General features: G+C 53.3%; 1 protein-coding gene across 6 annotated transcripts in view; it reads right to left on the reverse strand.

Moving 5' to 3' along the window:
- Positions 1–945: 945 nt before the first annotated feature.
- The window catches only part of Ptprn2 (protein tyrosine phosphatase receptor type N2), a 542085-nt gene continuing 525036 nt past the window's right edge, over positions 946–17994 (reverse strand). For all 6 annotated transcript variants that reach the window (XM_063250851.1, XM_063250850.1, XM_063250852.1 and 3 more), the window contains 2 exons: positions 9674–9747; positions 946–2374 (listed from right to left, as the gene is read on the reverse strand). In XM_063250851.1, the coding sequence (XP_063106921.1) occupies positions 2303–2374; positions 9674–9747 (146 nt within the window). In that variant the 3' untranslated portion in view covers positions 946–2302. The remainder of the gene's footprint in view (positions 2375–9673; positions 9748–17994) is intronic.

Consider the following 17994-nt stretch of genomic DNA (forward strand, 5'->3'; position numbering starts at 1 on the left):
TGGGATACCTGTTCCCCAGTCACCACTGTAGGCTGGCCCCGGCCCAGGATGCAGAGCTCTGGATGACTAGGACGCATGTCCTGTGAGCATGCTCAGGACTGCAGCTGAGGGTGGGGACACCTGTGTCCCTCTGTTTTCCTGCCCCTTGAGGGCAGCATCTTGGATTTTCTCAGGGCTGGGGTTAAGCATTCCCAGTGTGCCCAGCCTGGCATTCAGACTGAGCTCTGCCCTCTCTGCTGGTTCAGCGCTGTACTGAGGCTGACCACTCTCTGTCCAGCCTGGCTAGATGTCAGCATAGCCCTGGCTCTGACACAGTAACCATGCTGTGCGCTGACTGGAAGCCTGGTGACAGTGAAACAGAAACATGACATGATAAGGGAAGTGGGCTCTCAGAGACACTGGCAGGATGTATTGAAAGAGGAGGTTCCCAGGGGGTCAAGCTGACAAGGACATGCTGGGAGCCCCCATGCCTGGTTCTGGGAAACATATACTGACACACTAGTATCACTCAGAAGTGACCTGGTGTATGACAGCCTGACCACCCTGGCCATTGCTTCTCACTGTTGCCAGATGGAAGAGCCATAGAGGAGAAGTTGGAAAGTGACACTGCAAGGGTGCTGTCCCTTCCCCATGGCCCAAGACATCCCAAGTGCATTTCCCATGAGGTGAGACGTGCTACACTTGGGTTGACACAGTCCCCAGGTCAGACCTTGGGTGACACATGCTGTGAGGCTCACTGCAGGCACAGCATAGTCCAGGCCCTCACCACCTTTCTGGGGCCACCCTGGGACACCCAGTATACAGCTGCCATGTCTTGGGCCTGGTCATGATCTGATTGAGCCACTGACACTCAAGAGCTTCAGGAAACAAACAGACATGAAACAGACATGAAAATAAAGTCTGTCATATGCAAAATCATCTCCTCTCCAAATAAAGACCAGCAAATGTGAAATCAGAAGTTTAATATGACACCATTAAATAGATTTATGTATCTCACACGGGAGGATTTTTTTTAAAACATAAGAAGTTAGAAATTACAAGTAGGTCTATGCTTCCTATATTCAGATAAATTCATTTCTATTAATTATTATTTAAATTCCAGGTAGGGAAACAATCTGGGGAGAGAAGGACAGATACCCAGTTGGGCCCACCATGTCATTTCTGACAGAGCATTCAGCACCCTCTCTGCACTCCTGCCCCTTCCCATCACGCCTGGCCACAGCCGTCACATGAAGGCAGAAGGGATGGCGTGGTACTGGGCAGGACAGGTCTTCTCCATGCTCAGCCCTGCAGGGGTGTCTGTGGCTCTCAGTGATCCCACTGTGCCACCCAGGATGTTGTCCCTGCATCAATGGAAGGGGCTTTTCCTATTGGAGTGAGGCAGTAAACCCAATGTTCCAATGTGATCTTGGCAACTGAATCCCACAGACCCAGGAGGCAGGAGGACCCGATTCTCTCCTGGGCTGGGGTGTAGGTAACAGCAGAGTCAAGGTGTCTATACCCCTCTCCTCCCAGGACTGGATCTCCAAGTATCCCCTGGGTCACTTGGGGCTTGCTGACCCCCCACACCTGGTCTGATTTGGTCACCTCACAGGAGAGTGTGTTGGGGCATCTGGTTCTGTTGTGCAGACATCGGTGTTCTCACATTAATAGTTAATAACCTCACGTGAGGTCCTGACCTTGGAAACAGTGGTGGGGAGGGGTCCACCCCAGGAAATCCCTCTTTCTGTCCTGGGGGATCTGTGTGGCTGACCCCACCCTGCAGTGCTCGGGGGAGCATTTAGGAGCTGGCAGCTACACCCCAGAGAGGGTGTTCCTTCCCTGCACAAGCTGTGTGTGCTGACAGTCCTGCCTGAGCCTTCCCCTGTGATGACAGCCTCATGGCCGATGCCACAGTCATTCCCACACCTGGTGGCCCTCATTCAGGGCTCTCTGGCTTTCTGGATTCCTCCCTGCCCTACTCACCCTCTTTGACAAGCTACATCCACAGCTCAGGCCTTCTGGGACCACACTGAAGGTGCTAACTACCATGCCACCAGCCTAACAGGATTTGCAGTGAAGAATGCAAACATGTGCTTCAGGAAAAATAATCGCCTCCAGAATGTGAAAACGGATGAGCTGATCCTCCCCCACCTTCCAGCCAGATGTTGCTGCAAGCGCCTTTCTTTCAGTGAAACAAAAGTACACATTTTCAGGGGTGAATGGTGCTGACTACGGCAGCCTAAGGACCCTATCACTATGCGGTCACGATGGGAGACACACGGGCAGAGTCACGGCCTGGTCCTGGAGGCTGTGGTGGCGTCTACTGGGGCAGGGCCCTCAGGATGGCGTTGACCTCCTCAGCCACAGCTGTCAGTGCAAACTCAAACTGCTCCTGCCAGGGACACAAAGGGAGGAGACATGGGTGAGGCTTTAGCTTGCTCTGCAGAGAAGCTGGGAAGGAAGGGGAGCCAGGGCTTCCTTTTTGGCCCGGATTGGCTGGGCATGGAGGGCACGGACTTCTGGGTAGGACATGTTGTACCCATAGCTGGGCGGGGAGCAGTGGGTCCAGGACTACCAGAACAACCTCCCCCCCCCCCGCCCATGCCCTTACCCCAGATCCCTTCCTGGGATGGAAGGTGAGTTGGAGCAGACAGTGGGAGGTGTGCTCATTAAAACTGTCACCATTCTCGCTACACTGGGCCTGTTCTACACAAGTGTGTAGACTTACGGTGTTGTCAGAGTTTGGAAAGTCACTTGCCCCTGTGGCCTTCCTCAGTGATGACGTGTGGCAGCCACACCTGCTTGGGGAAATGCACGGGCACTCGCATGTGACCTGTTCAGCACAGGGCAAGCCTGGTCATGCTGGCATCAGGACTGCGGGCTTCTTGAAAGGACAAGTGCTAAGTAGGCACCCTCTCCTCACAAAATTGAGATGGATGTCACCACTCCTGGCTCCAGTCTCCACCTGGGCACCTCCGGGCTGTGGCACAGAATTCCAGGGAGATACCAGGCACTTGCTTGGAGGAGTCACAGGCCCCAGGGCCTTGTACGCCATTGCTTGGTCAGCCGACATGGACATCCCCATCAGTGGCCTGAACTGTTTCTCTGTCATCTCAATGGGCTGGTGCCAGCCTCTGCCACACTATGTCATTGTAGTGACCTTTAGGGTCCGTGGCCATGTTTGGAGTACTGTCCTTTGAGCTTGTCACCTGGATGGGCCCCTAGGAACTGGGGAGAGGGTGCAGTGTTCGAGTGGGAAGCATGCTTGTGAGAGGATTCGTGCCCAGGGAAACATGAAAATGACGGCAGGAGTGGCACCTGAGGAACTGGCCCCTGCTGTGGTGGGTGACAGAGGCCCTGGTGTCCACGGGGACTGGGCCTCAGAACCTGCACTGCCAGGTCTCATGACTTGAGGACTCCTGGTGACAGGTGCTGCCTCAGTGAGGCGGTGGTCAGAAGCAGCACGGAGATTGCTGGGCCAGGAGGCCCAGTGGGTGGATGTCCAGCTGCTACCCATGTCTACACTGGGCAGGGAGCAAACCATTAATGGACACGCATGTGGACCCAGCCACCAGGGAGCAGCCACAGAGCTCACCAGGGAGTGAGCCACACTCACCCACATGCACACATGTACTCACATGCACGCTCACACTCATTTTCTACCCGGGCCAATGCGGCATCCTTCCTCCCTCATGGGAGCGAGCTAGCTCTTGGTATTACTTCCAGAGTGACAAGTGTCCTGGAGGAGTGGTGGGTACAGTGAGTGTACCCATGCCTTCCCAGCAGTGGCTTCATGGTGACAGCTCCTGGGGCATCTGGTCTCTGGCTGTGGCACTGCCCTCAATCTTCCAGGTCCAGCTCACTGTTAGAGGTGACTGGGTCTTACACTGTCAGGGGACATCTGTTAGATGTTCACAGCTCTGAGACCTATCCTACTAATGCAGTGTCACACCAAGAGGTGGTGTAGCCCACGATTCATGGTCACACGCTCCCTGCATCAAGAGGTGTTGGCTCCTGGGCAGACCAAGACTCTGGGATGCTAGGCTGCTGTATTGTCTACTGTCTGTCCCCAGGATTAGGTTGACCTGCAGTTCTGCAGCTTCATGGTGGCGCTGGCATGGTGGTCACCAGTGAAGAGTGGCAGTGACTCAGGTCCTAGGAGTCCATGCCCAGGATGACAGTAGGTGGGCGAGGCTCCTTTCCCCTTGATATGTCCCACAACACTTCACTCGGTGGGGCCAGAGCATGTGCGGCCCCTGTGGTTATGTGCACTGAGGCTGGTCTGAGGGGTGCTGCCCTTGCAGGGGTCAGGAAGCTTTTTGTTAGTAGCTGGTTCTTGCCTGGAGTGAGGTGCATGCCCACACTAAGTGCAGAGGTGCAGGCAGGCAGAGGTGCCACTGGCTTCAATTTCCTACAGTCACCATGGAGTAGGGGCCAGTGCATACCCGGCCTCATGGACATCAGAGCTCACCACTTCCTCCTGAGTGTAAAGTGTCTCTGTCCACTGATGTCACTGGCCTCTGCTGCCTATCCCAGTTACCTGAAGCTCAGGGCCACAGACAAACAGGATGATCCATGGCCTGACCTCTTGTGGCAGGATGGATCTTCCACGGGGTATTCCATGGGGTGTGGAGCCCAAGGGTCATCTGAAAAGGCACTGTGGTGCTGCACCCCTACAGGGTGGCTTGGCTGGTCTCTCTCGTGTGATGCTGGATTGCTAGAGGGAGGGGTTGTTACTCCACGTCTGCACACAAGTGCTAGGAGGCCAGGTGAATGCCAGGCTGAGATGTGCTGTCTGCTCCCTGCCTTGGCATCTGTGGCAGGCACCAGTTCTGTGCCCAAGTTTATGCGGCCCGGCTCACCCTGAGTGTACACATGGTGTTGACAGTGTTTAACTTTCATTCTAAAATCTGCACAGCGGGCGGGGGGGGGGGGACATCTCCCAGAGGGAGCAACTTGGCCTGGATGTCCAGCCAAGGACTCCAGGGCGTGGCTCCAGGAACCAAGGCCAGATCTGAGATGTGTTGGTGAGCTTGGCTCTAGGGGCAGCTTGGCTCCAGGGCAGCTGGGCAGTGAGGGATTTTGTTATGATGCAGGGATTGATCCCAGGGCCTCGCAAGTGCTCAGCATCTGCTGAACCACTGGATGTGTCCTCAGCTTCTGAAAGGCTTTTGCAACTTTAAAGCCTTCTTAAGGTACGGGGTATTTTGCAAGGGTGTCATATAGCAGTCTCACATCTGTACACACTAACAGCATCCAGTGTACTCGGACCTGACTGCCGGCAGGGAACAGCCACATTTGCGACTTCAGGAGCATGTCAGTCTCAGGCTGCCCAAGTTCATGAGATCAGTCACAGCCCATTGTTACATCCTGACATCCCTGCCTGAGCCTGGGGACATTGCTGACTCGCCAGGACACAATACACTTGTCCCACTTACTAGGTCACAGCGCCCCATTGTGATCGCCACAAACTCAGCCATTCCAGTCCTCCTAGTCTCACACCCTTCTTTACCTCATTCCTCCTAAGCCTGTCCTACTGACCCTCTGTCATCCACAAAAGATGCAGTTCAATAAGCTGGACTCAGACTCCCCTTTGGAGTAACTCCAGGAGGTCCCCCTTGGAGCCCCACAGTCAGGCTGGCTGTGTTTCTTACTGGGTCAACCTCAGTTACCTAACATCTGGTGTTGAAACCCAGGAGGTGGCACCTATAGCAATGTGGCTCCCCCACCTTACCCTCGGGGCAGTAAGAACCGGTGGCCTCCAGCTCACCAGAGACCTCTCCTCAGCATCGTCTGCCTCAATCCCTCTGCTCAAGACTGGGGTGAGCCTTTCTGGAGAACATTCAAAGGTATTCACCCCCCAGTCAGTCTTTCTGGTCCTAATTAGGCCTTACCTTTGGATGTGGCCCGGACACAACGGACCTACTTGATGTGAGTTGCCGTTTATCCTTTGTTCTAGCTTTTGGTCTTTGTCTGGGGGATGTTCCTTTCGATCTCATTTGGCCTTTTCCTGTTGGACATGCTCATCCCGGATCATGGAGGAACTGCCCTTGTCCCTCCTAAAGATACCACCCTGTGGTGTCTCCTCCATAGCCCATCTCAACTCAGCCTCCAGGTTTATCTCAAGCCAAGATACCCCATCTCTTTCTGCAATATGGCTGGGCCACATTACAAGGCTCTCTTTGCCCATAATGTGGTTTGTCAGTTTTCCTTTTTTCTTTCTTTTCTTCCTTCCTCCCTCCCTTCCTTCCTTCCTTCCTTCCTTCCTTCCTTCCTCTCTCTCTCTCTCCCTTTTTCTTTTTTCTTTTTGGTTTTTTGTGAGACAGGGTTTCACTGGTTCACTCTGGCCTTGAACTCACTTTGTAGCCCAGCCTGACCTTGAACTTGCAGTGATCCTCTTGCCTCCGTCTCCCGAGTGCTGGGATTATAGGCATGTGCCACTACGCCCTGTTGGTTTGTCAATTTTCAGTTCCTCTCTGCCTGGACTGCTTTCTCCAGTGCAGACGAGGGGGGTGAGGGCCCCATGATCAGGCTCTGCTCTCGGCTCTCCCTACGCTTTCTGCTCTACCTCCCAGCAGATAATAACTCATCCCCTCCCCAAGGCCAGCCTTCACCCCAGTCTGCCTCAGGAAAAAACTTGCATTCCACAAACCTCTCCCTCTGCACCGTAACTACACCCCTTTCTCACTGCCCACTCCCTCTGAGTTTGGAGAGGGCTTTTATCTGTGACCCAGCCCCGCGGAGTTCACTGTGCCCCTCTGCTCTTTGCACCTTAGTTAGTTCCCCCGACACGGTGGAACTCACTCTTCTCCCTGCTATATTCATATCATTCTCACCACCACTCTCCTCTCTGACAGGGACAATGAGTTTGGACAGCAGGTGCCCATGTACCCAAAATAATCACCAAGACCCTGGGCAGTTGCTATTCCTTGACAAGACCCTCGGTAGAGCCTGAGGTGCTGTGCAGAGATTGGGGAAGGTGCCAGTACATCCTCACCAGCCGAAACAGGACCCCCATGGAGTCCACTGACTTCAACAAAATCCGAAAAAATCTATCAAGAGCCCACCCAATGCTGGATCACTTTACAGCCCTATTCATGTAGACACTAAAAGCCAAGTCTGATTTTTCTTAAGATGACTTCATTTCCCAGGCAGCCCCTGACATCAGGACAAAGCTCAAAAAGTTTAAGGATGGTCCTCAGATCCTGTGACTGACCTCAGGATTGCTGCTTTGAAACTGAGAACTTGACAGACAGAGATCCAGAAAAGACACCAAGAAATCCGCTCTCAGCTTCTCGTTTCAACACTCTGGCCAGGACAACTACCTAAGCAAAACCTAGACCTCTGGACCTCACTTTAGATGGGGCAAAGCAGGGCACTTGGCAAAGCATTGCCCAAATCCACAGCCCCCCACCTGGAAAACCCTGTCCCCTGTGCAGCTTAGCAGGCCATCAGAAGCTGCTCCCCAGTACCTCTCCAACACAGGTACTGGGCCGTCCACTCTCTCTCCTGTCGCCCGGGTGACTGATGGGGCTTGTATCTCTTACACCCTAGCTACAAACTCAAGAGACAAGCGTGACTCTTCTGGTCCATCCCTCAGGCAGCCAATACCTGGTTCACAGATAAAAGCCTCTCCAAATGCCCACACTAGGCAACATGTGCTATGGTCTCCGACTCTGACATTTAAACAAGACCCACCGACTCCCCCAAACCACCTCCCAGCAATCTAACCCAACACTTATCCTGGCTTCGCCAGCTTTCTCCCTCTCCCTGAAAAGACTCCAAAAGGACCTGATTTACTTCTTTCCTTGTTGTCAGATCACAGCCATTAAATCCCACTGTCCCCGGTCAGAATTCCTGCCCCTGGAGCCCTCCATATGTGAGCTCTGCCAAAACAACCCCCAGCCCTGAATCCTTCTGAGCCTGTGGGCAGTCACCCCTTTCATTGGTCCCCACACCCCTACTCCCAGTCCACTCAGGCCCTCGAACCCTTATTCCTAGGAGGCTTCCCCAGCTCCAAGCTCACTATTCGCCTCCCTCTCCCGGCCAGCAGGCCCTGCTCCAAACCCGAAGACACCGCATGATCCTCGGGTGCCTCATTTCTGCCACCCCGCCTCGATATCTTGAAACCCAGGAACACCAGGCTGTTCCGCTCGCTCCCTCCTCCTCCCCGCAGGCTTCTCCCTGAAAGCCACCTGTCATCCTCAGGACTCCTGCTCCCTGACCTTGATTGCGTTATCTCTACCTCGTACAAAATTTCTTTCCTTCAGCCCCAACTTTGCTCCAACAATAATCACTGACCTCTGGCTCTGGAGAACCATCCTTGAGCGCACTCCAGCCCACGTCAGCTTCTTAGTAACTGCCTCCACTTCTTTCCTAATCAGCCCTCATGCGACCTGTTCAGTTAATTCCCCTTCTGGCAGGAGCTCCACGGAGAACAAATCCGGACTAAACTGCCCTGTGCTCCACCTTTCCTCTATGCTCTCCAAACAGGTACAGCAGATCTCTAATAAACTCATTGGCATGCAAGATCATATGGACTCACAGGCTGCTACTGAGTTCCAAAACCATCACCGTGGCAGGTGTGTGTGTGTGTGTGTATGTATATATGTGTGTGTGTGCATGCCTTTCTCCTGGAGACCTGCTCTTTCTTCACGAAGTCTGGACTTGCATAAGATGGCATCAAAGAGCAGTGCAATCAAGCCTCCACCCTGCCAAATCGGGCCTGGTCCTGGCTCCTTCCGGACTGGCTGACTACTTCCTGGAGCTCCTGGCTCGTGCCCCTCCTTGGGCCCATTGTCTCGATCCTCTTCCTGGTCACATTTGCCCTGGCTCTTTCAGCCCCTGTTCAGTTTTTGTCAGCATGCAGATGTCTCAATTTGTCCCTGAAGTGCTCCCCAGTCAGCCCTCCGAGCCCCACAACTCCCCCATCTCACATCTCCTCTTCACGTTACCCGACCTAAGCCCACCCTACTATCCCCTACCCTATCTGTGAAAGACCCAGCTCAGCAAACTGGACTTGGATTTCCTTTGGAGTTTCTCAAGGGGTCCTGCTAAGAACCCCAAATTCACGCTGGTTGTGCTCTTTACTGAGTTGTCACTGTTTACATAACAGTGGACCTCTGAGAGCGCTGGCGTTCTCCCTGAGTAATGCTCAGGGAAGAGGGAATTGGAGTGACCTCCATTCTAAGTCTGGTTAAGCAGAAAGCTTTGTGCTTGCTCCTACTGTTGCAATCTGGCTTTTAGTGAGCTGACCTACTCTGGGGGCACCAGGAATCCCTATATCCTGTGGAAAACCTGATGCCTTCACCTCAAAGGCTAGTATGTGGCACAGGTTGGACTGGAGGGCAAGAGACAGAGGGCGTCAGGCATATGTTTGGTGAGCTGCGGACACCCCCTGGGACTCTGGCTTTGCCTTTTCCTTCTTTCTTTGAGAATCCAGTTTTCTTCCCCCAGCTCCAAAGGGAAACTTCCCGTTAACTGAGTTTCCTACTTGAGCTCTGCCTGCATCTGCATAGACTGGTAGTTCACAGTCTTGGGAAGGCCTGGGAGGCCCTGACTGCAGAGGATGGGGTGGACAGCAGCAGGCGGCCTGTGTCTGATCAGCCTGATCCCTGCTCTGCTCTTAGGAAGCAGCTGCAGATATACACCTCTAATACACTGGAAGTCCCACAGGACTGATTGACAGTACCTTTGTCTGGACCATGCCTGGTCTCTGGTCCCTCAAGTGCTCCAGGGTCGCTGCGATATCAATCTCTTTAGCACCTGCAACAAACCACAAATTGGGCTGAGTTCAGCGCACAAGATAATCCATGCTGCATCTGTCAATCTTGTGCTATCGGGCTCCCTCTGGGCAAAGAGGCCAATTGAAAATTATTACACTCGTCCCTCAGCAGGCTTGGCAGGCAGCTGCAATTTCAGTGTTCATATAGAAAATAAGGCAAGGGCAGCTTTCATTAGCATTAATTCGAGGAAGCCGGGCTGAGAAGTAGTCCTGAGATGCCTGTGAAGATACTGCACTCAGTGCCAGCAGCTGCTGCCATTAGAAATGAAAGCTGATTGGGTTGTTCTTGGTGGCATCTTCTCTGGTTTAGGTCAGAGGAAGCAGTGTATGTTTTCATTTTGATTGCATAGAATTATTTCTTATTTTATGAAAGGAAGGTTAGAGAAATCTCTTGCACTTAATGCTGGCTTTTGAATGTAGAGTTCTCTGGTTTCTACAGCTGAGCACTGCAGATATGAAGAAAGGGCACTGCTGGGATGAGGAAATGAGACTCGGCCAAGGCCATGCACAGGGGACCAAACCAGATGTTGCCAGGCACAGCAGGGCAAGTGCGGAGGGCCCAGGAGAGCGGCTGCAGGGGGACAATGGTGCTGTGTGGTGTCCTCCCTACTATGCTGCTGTGGGGCCTTGACATGTCCATGTCCAGCCCTGTGCTGCTATGGCCTTGTGAGTGGCTGAGCAATCACAGCCAGTATTGCCTTGGGAGCCCACGTGCTGTGACCTGCAGGACCAGAGGTGGAGGAGCCAAGGGAGCTGAGGAGAGGCAGCAGGGTAGGTGGCACCGGAGGGGACACACTGGAACCAAATATCACATCTGCATACAGGAAAACAGCGAGAAGCAGAGGAAATCTGCAGGAAGACTACCTAGAGCTCAGCATTGACCACCCCAGCCTGGGGTCCACAGGGTACTGGGGCCTCCAGCCCCTCTGAGTGCAGGTGAAGTGCTTGCCATCACCTTAAGAGCCCATCCATGGTCTCCCTGGCTTCTGACCATGGGCAACACCCAACCATAGGTCTAGGACACCAATGCCTATTGCCTCTGCCCTGAGCACCCCACTCCAAGAGCTGGACAAGAGGTGCACTCGAGCTGAGGACAAGGTCAGGTCTTGCTCTGCTGAGGTACTGCTCTTCAGGGCTTCAGATACTAAGGATGCCCATCTCATTTTAAAGAGAATGCATGAATTTTAAACAGTGTGGAACAGAAGGGTGAGTTTTAGTGGGTTAGGAAGAAAGGAAGTGGTAGCTAGTCAGGCCCCCCTTGGGGACCATCAATCCCTGGCAATGGAGCCCACACTGCTGAGTGACAGTGACAGCCATGCTGAGAACCTGGCTTCTCTCAGAACAGACTGGGAATGAGAGGTGGCTCTAGAACACAACCCTCATGGTAGCTGTGATTGGCCCTCTGGCAGGGCTGCATCTGCTGGCCACGCAGCACATTCTGGGGCAAGTGAATTTCAAGTGTGTAGAGTGCTACCCTGCAGACAGCATGGTGCCTGAGATGCCCAGCACACTGTTCTCTCCCTGCATCCCAAACCCAGTGAGGTCTCCCAGGGACATGGACCTCAGGCTGGGCCTGACCTCACCCAGAGAATGCCAAACCTTGCAATGTTTGACAACAGTGGCTGAAAAATAGCTTCATGATGAAATCTGGCAGCCACAAATACCCTAAAATTCCATGGAAGTACTTCTAGTCCCAAGAGAGTAGTGTGCCAGTGCCCCTGCCCTCTCACTGAGGGGGGCGGCTTCTGCAGCACTAGTGATGACTTCATCTGGGGATGTGTGTGTGGCCTTAGGACGTCTCAGGAGCATCCTAATGATCCAGTCAGAAGCTTTGAGGACTGTGTCACATGGCGTGTGCTGTGCTTGGATGCAGAAACCAAGGATGGAAGTCCTGGCCTTGGGTTTGTGGTCACCATGCAGTGTACTTGGGTTGAGGGTCTTTGGCGGTATTCTGGGACTGGGGAGGGGTTCATCAGGACTGGCCTAGGGTATTAAACATATGTCCATTGGTTTTAAAGGAAATTTTCTGAAACAGAAAAAGAGCAGTTCCAAGTAGAAATGCTGAGCTGGAACCTGACATGGTTTACTGGGCTCTGCAGAATGAGTATGGCTCTGCCCTGGGGTCCAGGTGCTGCTGTGGTTGTGGGCCTGGGCTATCACTCTGTCCTGCAGCAGGGGCTGCATCAGGGCCCTGGGAGATGAGGCCGATGACTCTGTGGCCTTCAGGGTACAGTGAAGCTCACCCTGGTGACACTCTGGACAGATGCAGCTCTGTTTGGACTGCTTAGTCCTCCAAACCTGGGCCTCCATGGACTCACAGAGGACAGTTTTAGTCCTGCAAGGCTGTAAGGGTCCATCTGGGACCCTCACACACTCAAAGCTTACAGCCACGATTTAACCCCAAGGGCTGTCTGTGCCACAAGTCTGGATGTATTGTCAGCACCAGGAGCTGCTGGCTGTAGACTGTGTCCTAGAACTCCACCAGGGACAGCAGAGCTGGGGCCAGTGTGGCTAGAAAAGCAGCCCCATGTGGGCAGCGACCTGGACAGTTTTTGCTGAGCACAGAATCCAGGGCTGGGCAGCGCTGTGCCGATGTGAAACATCACAACTGAAACCTTCTGCTTCTTGGCTCTGGGATGCACTTTCACGTGACTGCTCTCAAAAGAAAGTGGGACAAGGAAGCAGAGTGCCCTGAGGCTGCCTCAATGGGGCACAGACTAGAGAGAAATGTCGGGGAGATGCTCATATTTTGCCTGGCTGACACCAGACTGAAGAGCAGAGGAAATTAAATTAACACTGAAAAAAACTGAGAGCACTACAGTTAGGTAAGTAATGGATTTGTTAAGTAAAATCAATTGTCTAAGGTGGATGGCTAATACCTTCCTGCACGCTAGAATTAAGAATAATTAGTTATTTGAAGTGTGTGTGGAGACAGCTCTAACAGAGCTCACTGCACAATCCCTTCCGAGGGACAGAAAGGCAAGGCAAGCAGCTCCGTGTAGCCTGTACTCTCTTTGTCATCCCAGCACCAGGTGACTCTTTGCGGGAGAGGCAGTGGACTGAGGGGTGAGCACTGTCCCCTCCATGTGTGGATGGGTCATTGAGCTGTTGGGTGAGTCTGAGCCCTGGTCCAGAAGCTCCTCTGGCATCTGTGGTAGTTTCCCCAAGAATGTGATGCCATTGCTGACAGACGTCACATTCCAGGGGCCAGTCATGCTCAAGTCAAATAGCTGTGGACAGCCAAGAGATCTGATCACATGTAAGAATTCAGGTGGAGGAGATGGGATGTAGGGCCACTGTGGGAGGCCTGGTGCTCTGTCCAGCTCGATAGTGGCATGGGACTGCAGAGCTCACCTGGCTCCTGGAAAGTCTACCGTGAGGCTGTGTGTGTCCTCCTGAGTGCCACAGCACCAGCTTGTCATGCGCATCTTGCCCTCAGGGCTACCCCAGAGCCATCCAGTGTGGCTCAGTGACTCTGACTATGTCATTCCACCTCATGTCTCAGTGGCTTAGGAGTCTACATATTGGAAAATACGTTTTCAAGACAGCGGAGGCTTTTTGAATGCTTTAGATAAGAAGTATTATCCAATAAACATTTAAAGAACATTAGCATTAAAGTATTAAAACTATTTTTTACAATGAAAGAATCAATTTGAAGCTGAAGAAAACCAGGCAAAGGAGCCCCTGGCGTCTCTTTATGACGTTTGCTTTGATTTCTCTGGGAGTTGATTCCTGGCTGCTTGGTGCTAATGTCATTACCTTTCTCCTTCAGGTGGACAGGGCCCTAGAGGGCTCATTTGGGGGACCTGCATTGCAAGCTGCCCAGCTTCCTACACTGCTCAGGAGTGAAAGTTTAATAAGCACAAGGGAGGTTCCTCACCCAGGGGGTTCTCGGGCTGCAGGAACACAGCATGTGCTATATTGAAGCAAAAGATGGTGTGTATCAAATGTCCAGGAGTGAAAGGCGTCCTGCACTGAGAATTTTTAAATTTTACCCTCTGGAAGGTCCATCTCCTCCAGGGCGGAAGCTGCCATTTGCACCAAGCTTGGGGATGCCTTGGTTTGAGCCTTTCGTTAGGAAGGGATTGTTGTGAAGGCCGAGGTTGCCCCATCCCCTGGCCCTTCATGGGCATGGAGCTGGGTGCAGAGGGCACAGCCTGAACTCTGCACATTCAACAAGAGCGGACCTGGCTTAAGAGTGTAGGGCTGCCTGGGTGCTAGAGCTGAGCACATCTGCCTGCACCACAGCTGGGCACCTGCTGCCTGTTGGCACTGACCATTATTGCATGCATGCAGGCACACACATGTATGTGCCCACACCACACACCTTACACATACACACACTGCCCTGCCACATCACTGCATGCATACACAAAAATCATACAGGCAAAACACCTCGCCACACACACACACACACACACACACACACACACACACACACACGAGACATCATACATCCACAGTGGTCCATCACACAATCACAGGAGACATTATACATGCAGAACAGCCCACTTCACACCCGCGTGTGCACACACACCCCTCTGTGGGTCTTTTGCACTGAATTTTTACTTCATACTCTAATGTGTGAACATAAAGACTTAAAAAAATTGAGCCGGGGGCAGTGGCATACCCTTGTAATCCCAGCAGTCAGGAGGCTGAGGCATGGGGACTGCTGAGTCTGAGGCCAGCCTGGACTATGCAGTGATATTAGGATAGCCTAAATGATATAGTGAGACTCTGTCTTACCCTCCACCCCAAAAAGTCAGAAAAATTATAATCAGGAAGTTGTTTTGCTGACCTAAACCACAAGCTCCTTTTTCAACATTTCAGTGGGATTAAAGGAGAGAAATCTGCACCATATTCTTTGGAAAGTGAGAGTCTCACAGTCAAGACAAACTAGGCATTATGTTTCTCTTTTGAACAGATTTGAAATCGTTTGTGTGAAGAAACTGAAGTGTCTCCAAATCTTCAGAGAAGAAAACTGAACAGAACGTAGGGCTCCTAAGTGCGAGCTGTTTGTCTCACAGTCTTTTCCTCTACTGCTCCTAGAAAACTGGGAGCTACGCAGAACACCTGCCAGCTCCCACCAACCTCCCAATGGCAGCCAACACTGCACAGCTGTGGGCTGTGTTACCCCCTCACAGGTGACCCTGTCTGACTGCCTTCACGAGAACATGGGGGATCTTAATTCAGGGTGGCAGAGGTGTCCCCAACTGTGGCCTCAGCATTCTACTGAGCAGTGTGCTGCCTGCCATACCCCAGTGACCTGGGTGCTGTGCACAGGACCTCCTGACACAGGGACATGCTAGCCAGGAGATACCCATTTCAGGCTGGGAAGAAGGTTCTGGGCAGGAGGGGGGTGAGGCTCTGGCAGCTGCCCAGGTACAGGGCACCTGGCAGATGGAGAAATCCTCCAGGCTCTGCATAGGGGCCCTGGAGTCATGGAGAGACAGCACTGGGCCAGGGAGGCCATCCTTGCAGGGGCTGGTCAAGCAGGAGGAGAGAGGAGAGAAGCGATCAGAGAGACCAAACAAGCAGTTCCTTTCCTGTAAGCTGGATTACAGGACTAGGTACAGACACAGGCTGAGTGCCACAGGCCGGGAAGGCCCGGGACATGGTGTCTTGGGATGGTGCCTATCCACCCAAGCCTGCTCCTCCTGTGTATGCACAGTCCATCTGATTCTGAGTCCTGATGTGGCTTGGAAGTTAGATATATGAATTCAAGACCGTGCTCACAACTCTGGACAGCAACATCCTTTGCCAGGACCATGCTGTTTCTCCCATGATGTTCCCAGGTTCCGCTGAGGCAAACTCCCTGAGAGCTCTGCTCTCCATGGCTTCTACTCTCCTGTGGCTCCATTTCTGGGTGCCAAAGTTGGTGGGGCTGGGGTGGAAGGAGGTGGGGAGCCTAGGCAGTGTGGTTCTGCAGGGTACAGGCAGCTGCTTCTGTGCTTGCGGCTTGGGGATGGCAGCTGTGGGTGCAGTGGAGGCTGCAGAGGCCCAGAGGGCTCGTGCTCATTGTGGTTTCCAAAGCCTAGGCATCACCAGGTCCCAGGTCCCCATCTGTGTCTGTAAGTCTAGCACCTGGTGCACCCTGCAGTGCACCTGCTCCCAGCCATATCTGTCTTACATAGTGAGAGCTACATCTGTCCCTTATGCAATGCCTGCTGCCATCCAGCCTGGGGACACGCCCGGTTCCACGTACCCATGTGCCTGTCACCACTACTGGGCACCTGACACTCAGGGGCAGGAAACACAAGGAGAACATGCAGATGTGGGAGGTGTCCATGGAAAGCCAGGGATGCTTCCTCCAAGGACAGGCACCCAAAACTGCTTGCTCCCTCGGCTGAGCATGCAGTGGGCTGTGCAGAGTCTGGACACTCCTGCCAGTGCCTTCCGCCACCTTACAAGTCATCAACACAGCAGACTCCAGCAGGCTGTACCCTGTCTTCCTGTCTCTCCCTTGTGCCTGGGAGCTTTCCTGGTCAACAGTAGTTGCTGAACCATCGGATGGCCTATGTGAGGCTATGCCTGTCCCTGTGGCCCCAAGTGGCACCTTCATAGTGGAGCTCATGTTTCTGAAAGAATGGTGACCATGACGATGATCACGAACCACAGGAGAGGCCTGGGAGGCCCTGCATTCCATTGTCCTGCTGCAGGAGTGTGGCTGAGAGAGAGGCAGTGACAGTGGCAACCAGTCTCAGGTCCTGGAGACATGTCATGAGATTGGAAGGGGTGGATATAGGTCACCTCCACGGCAGGCAGAAGGTGCCATCTTGAGTCACTGCGGAGGACTCTCTGTCCCGATGGATGGCTTTCTTGCTGCTCTGCCCACCATGGTGAGTGTCCCCAGTCCCCCTGAGGATGGGTCCTTTTGGATTTTATTCAGTCTTAATTAAAGCAGCCACACCTGTGTGTTGAACAATGCAGATATGAAGGGCACTGGTCTGAAGGAGTTGTAAACATTGAGAAAGATCCTCCAACTCCCTGTGCAATGGCGCCCCAAGCCAGGCACCCTGTGCAGTAGAGCCTTGCTGGTCTCAACCTTCGTTTCCTTTCCAGCTGCCTCCCACGTTCCCCTCTTGTGAGGAGCGGGGTCTGAGGCCTCAGATGCAGCATAAACAGTGAAAGACGTGAGTCTAGGAAAGTCTGTAGGTGGCAGCCTGGGTGCTGCCTGGTGCTTTCCTGCTGCAGAGGCCATGTTGGACACTGCGCCTGCCAAGGGGCCACATGCAGAGCAAGGGGGGGACTCTGCAGTAAGGCCATGATCCGTGCAGAGGGCAGGGATGAACCCACACCATCCTACAGCAGCCAGGGGAACGGCCACAAGCACACAGGACGATGCTTGGCATCATGTATGATACAGGCTGAGGCCGTTTAGGACGCTGCCTCACACCCTCAATACAGCAGCACTGAAAAGACCAGGGCTGGCCAGGAGAGACCAGGGGAGAAGCCAGAACTCCTGAGCTTTGTGGGAACTATGAGTAAAACAGACTTGCTTCTTGATCTAACAGTTCCACTCCTAGGAATTCACCCCAAGAACTCAAGGCTAGGATTCAAGCAGGTGCTGGAACAGCCAGGTTTGTAGTATCACCGATCACAATAGCTAAAGGGGAACACCACTGATGTCCATCAACACTAGGCTCTACCAGATGGGGGAGTATTATTCAGTCATGAAAAGGAAGAATCCTGACCCATGTGGTCAGCCCTGGGGAGCCATGCTCAGGTTCACTAGCTGGTCACCGAAGGACAAATACTGCCTCATTCGACTTATATGGGAGGCTGAATCTAGGTTCCTGAACAGAAGAAACAAAACAGCAGGGAGGTCCCTGTCCCCTACTCAAGCATACGGTGTGTAGAGGAAAACAGCAACATGAACCACACGTGGCCAGGGTCACAGGTCCCACTGTCTGCTCACAGGTGTGTGCTCAGCTGGCTCAGAAGAGTGCCCCCAACAGGCTGGGCGTTCATAGGAGTTTGGCACCTGTGGTCCGGCAGGGCTTACACTCTGCATGACAGCAATGTGAGAGACTGGGCCATGCCATCCACAGCAGGGCTCCTCAATTATCTGGTGGGTATGTTCTGGGGTACAGACATGAGGCCAGGCACCAGGTTCTGCACCACCCTAGCTGTGCCGCCTGCCACGCCTCACCTCTGCTGGGCCGTAGTGGGCCTGCCAGCTAAAACGTGAGGAGACAGGAAAACTCTGGGCTTGGAGGGGTGAGGAC

The sequence above is a fragment of the Cavia porcellus genome, unplaced genomic scaffold (genome assembly GCF_034190915.1).
Source record: "Cavia porcellus strain 051 isolate PalLab524CR breed Dunkin Hartley unplaced genomic scaffold, mCavPor4.1 scaffold_6, whole genome shotgun sequence".
NCBI lineage: Eukaryota > Metazoa > Chordata > Mammalia > Rodentia > Caviidae > Cavia > Cavia porcellus.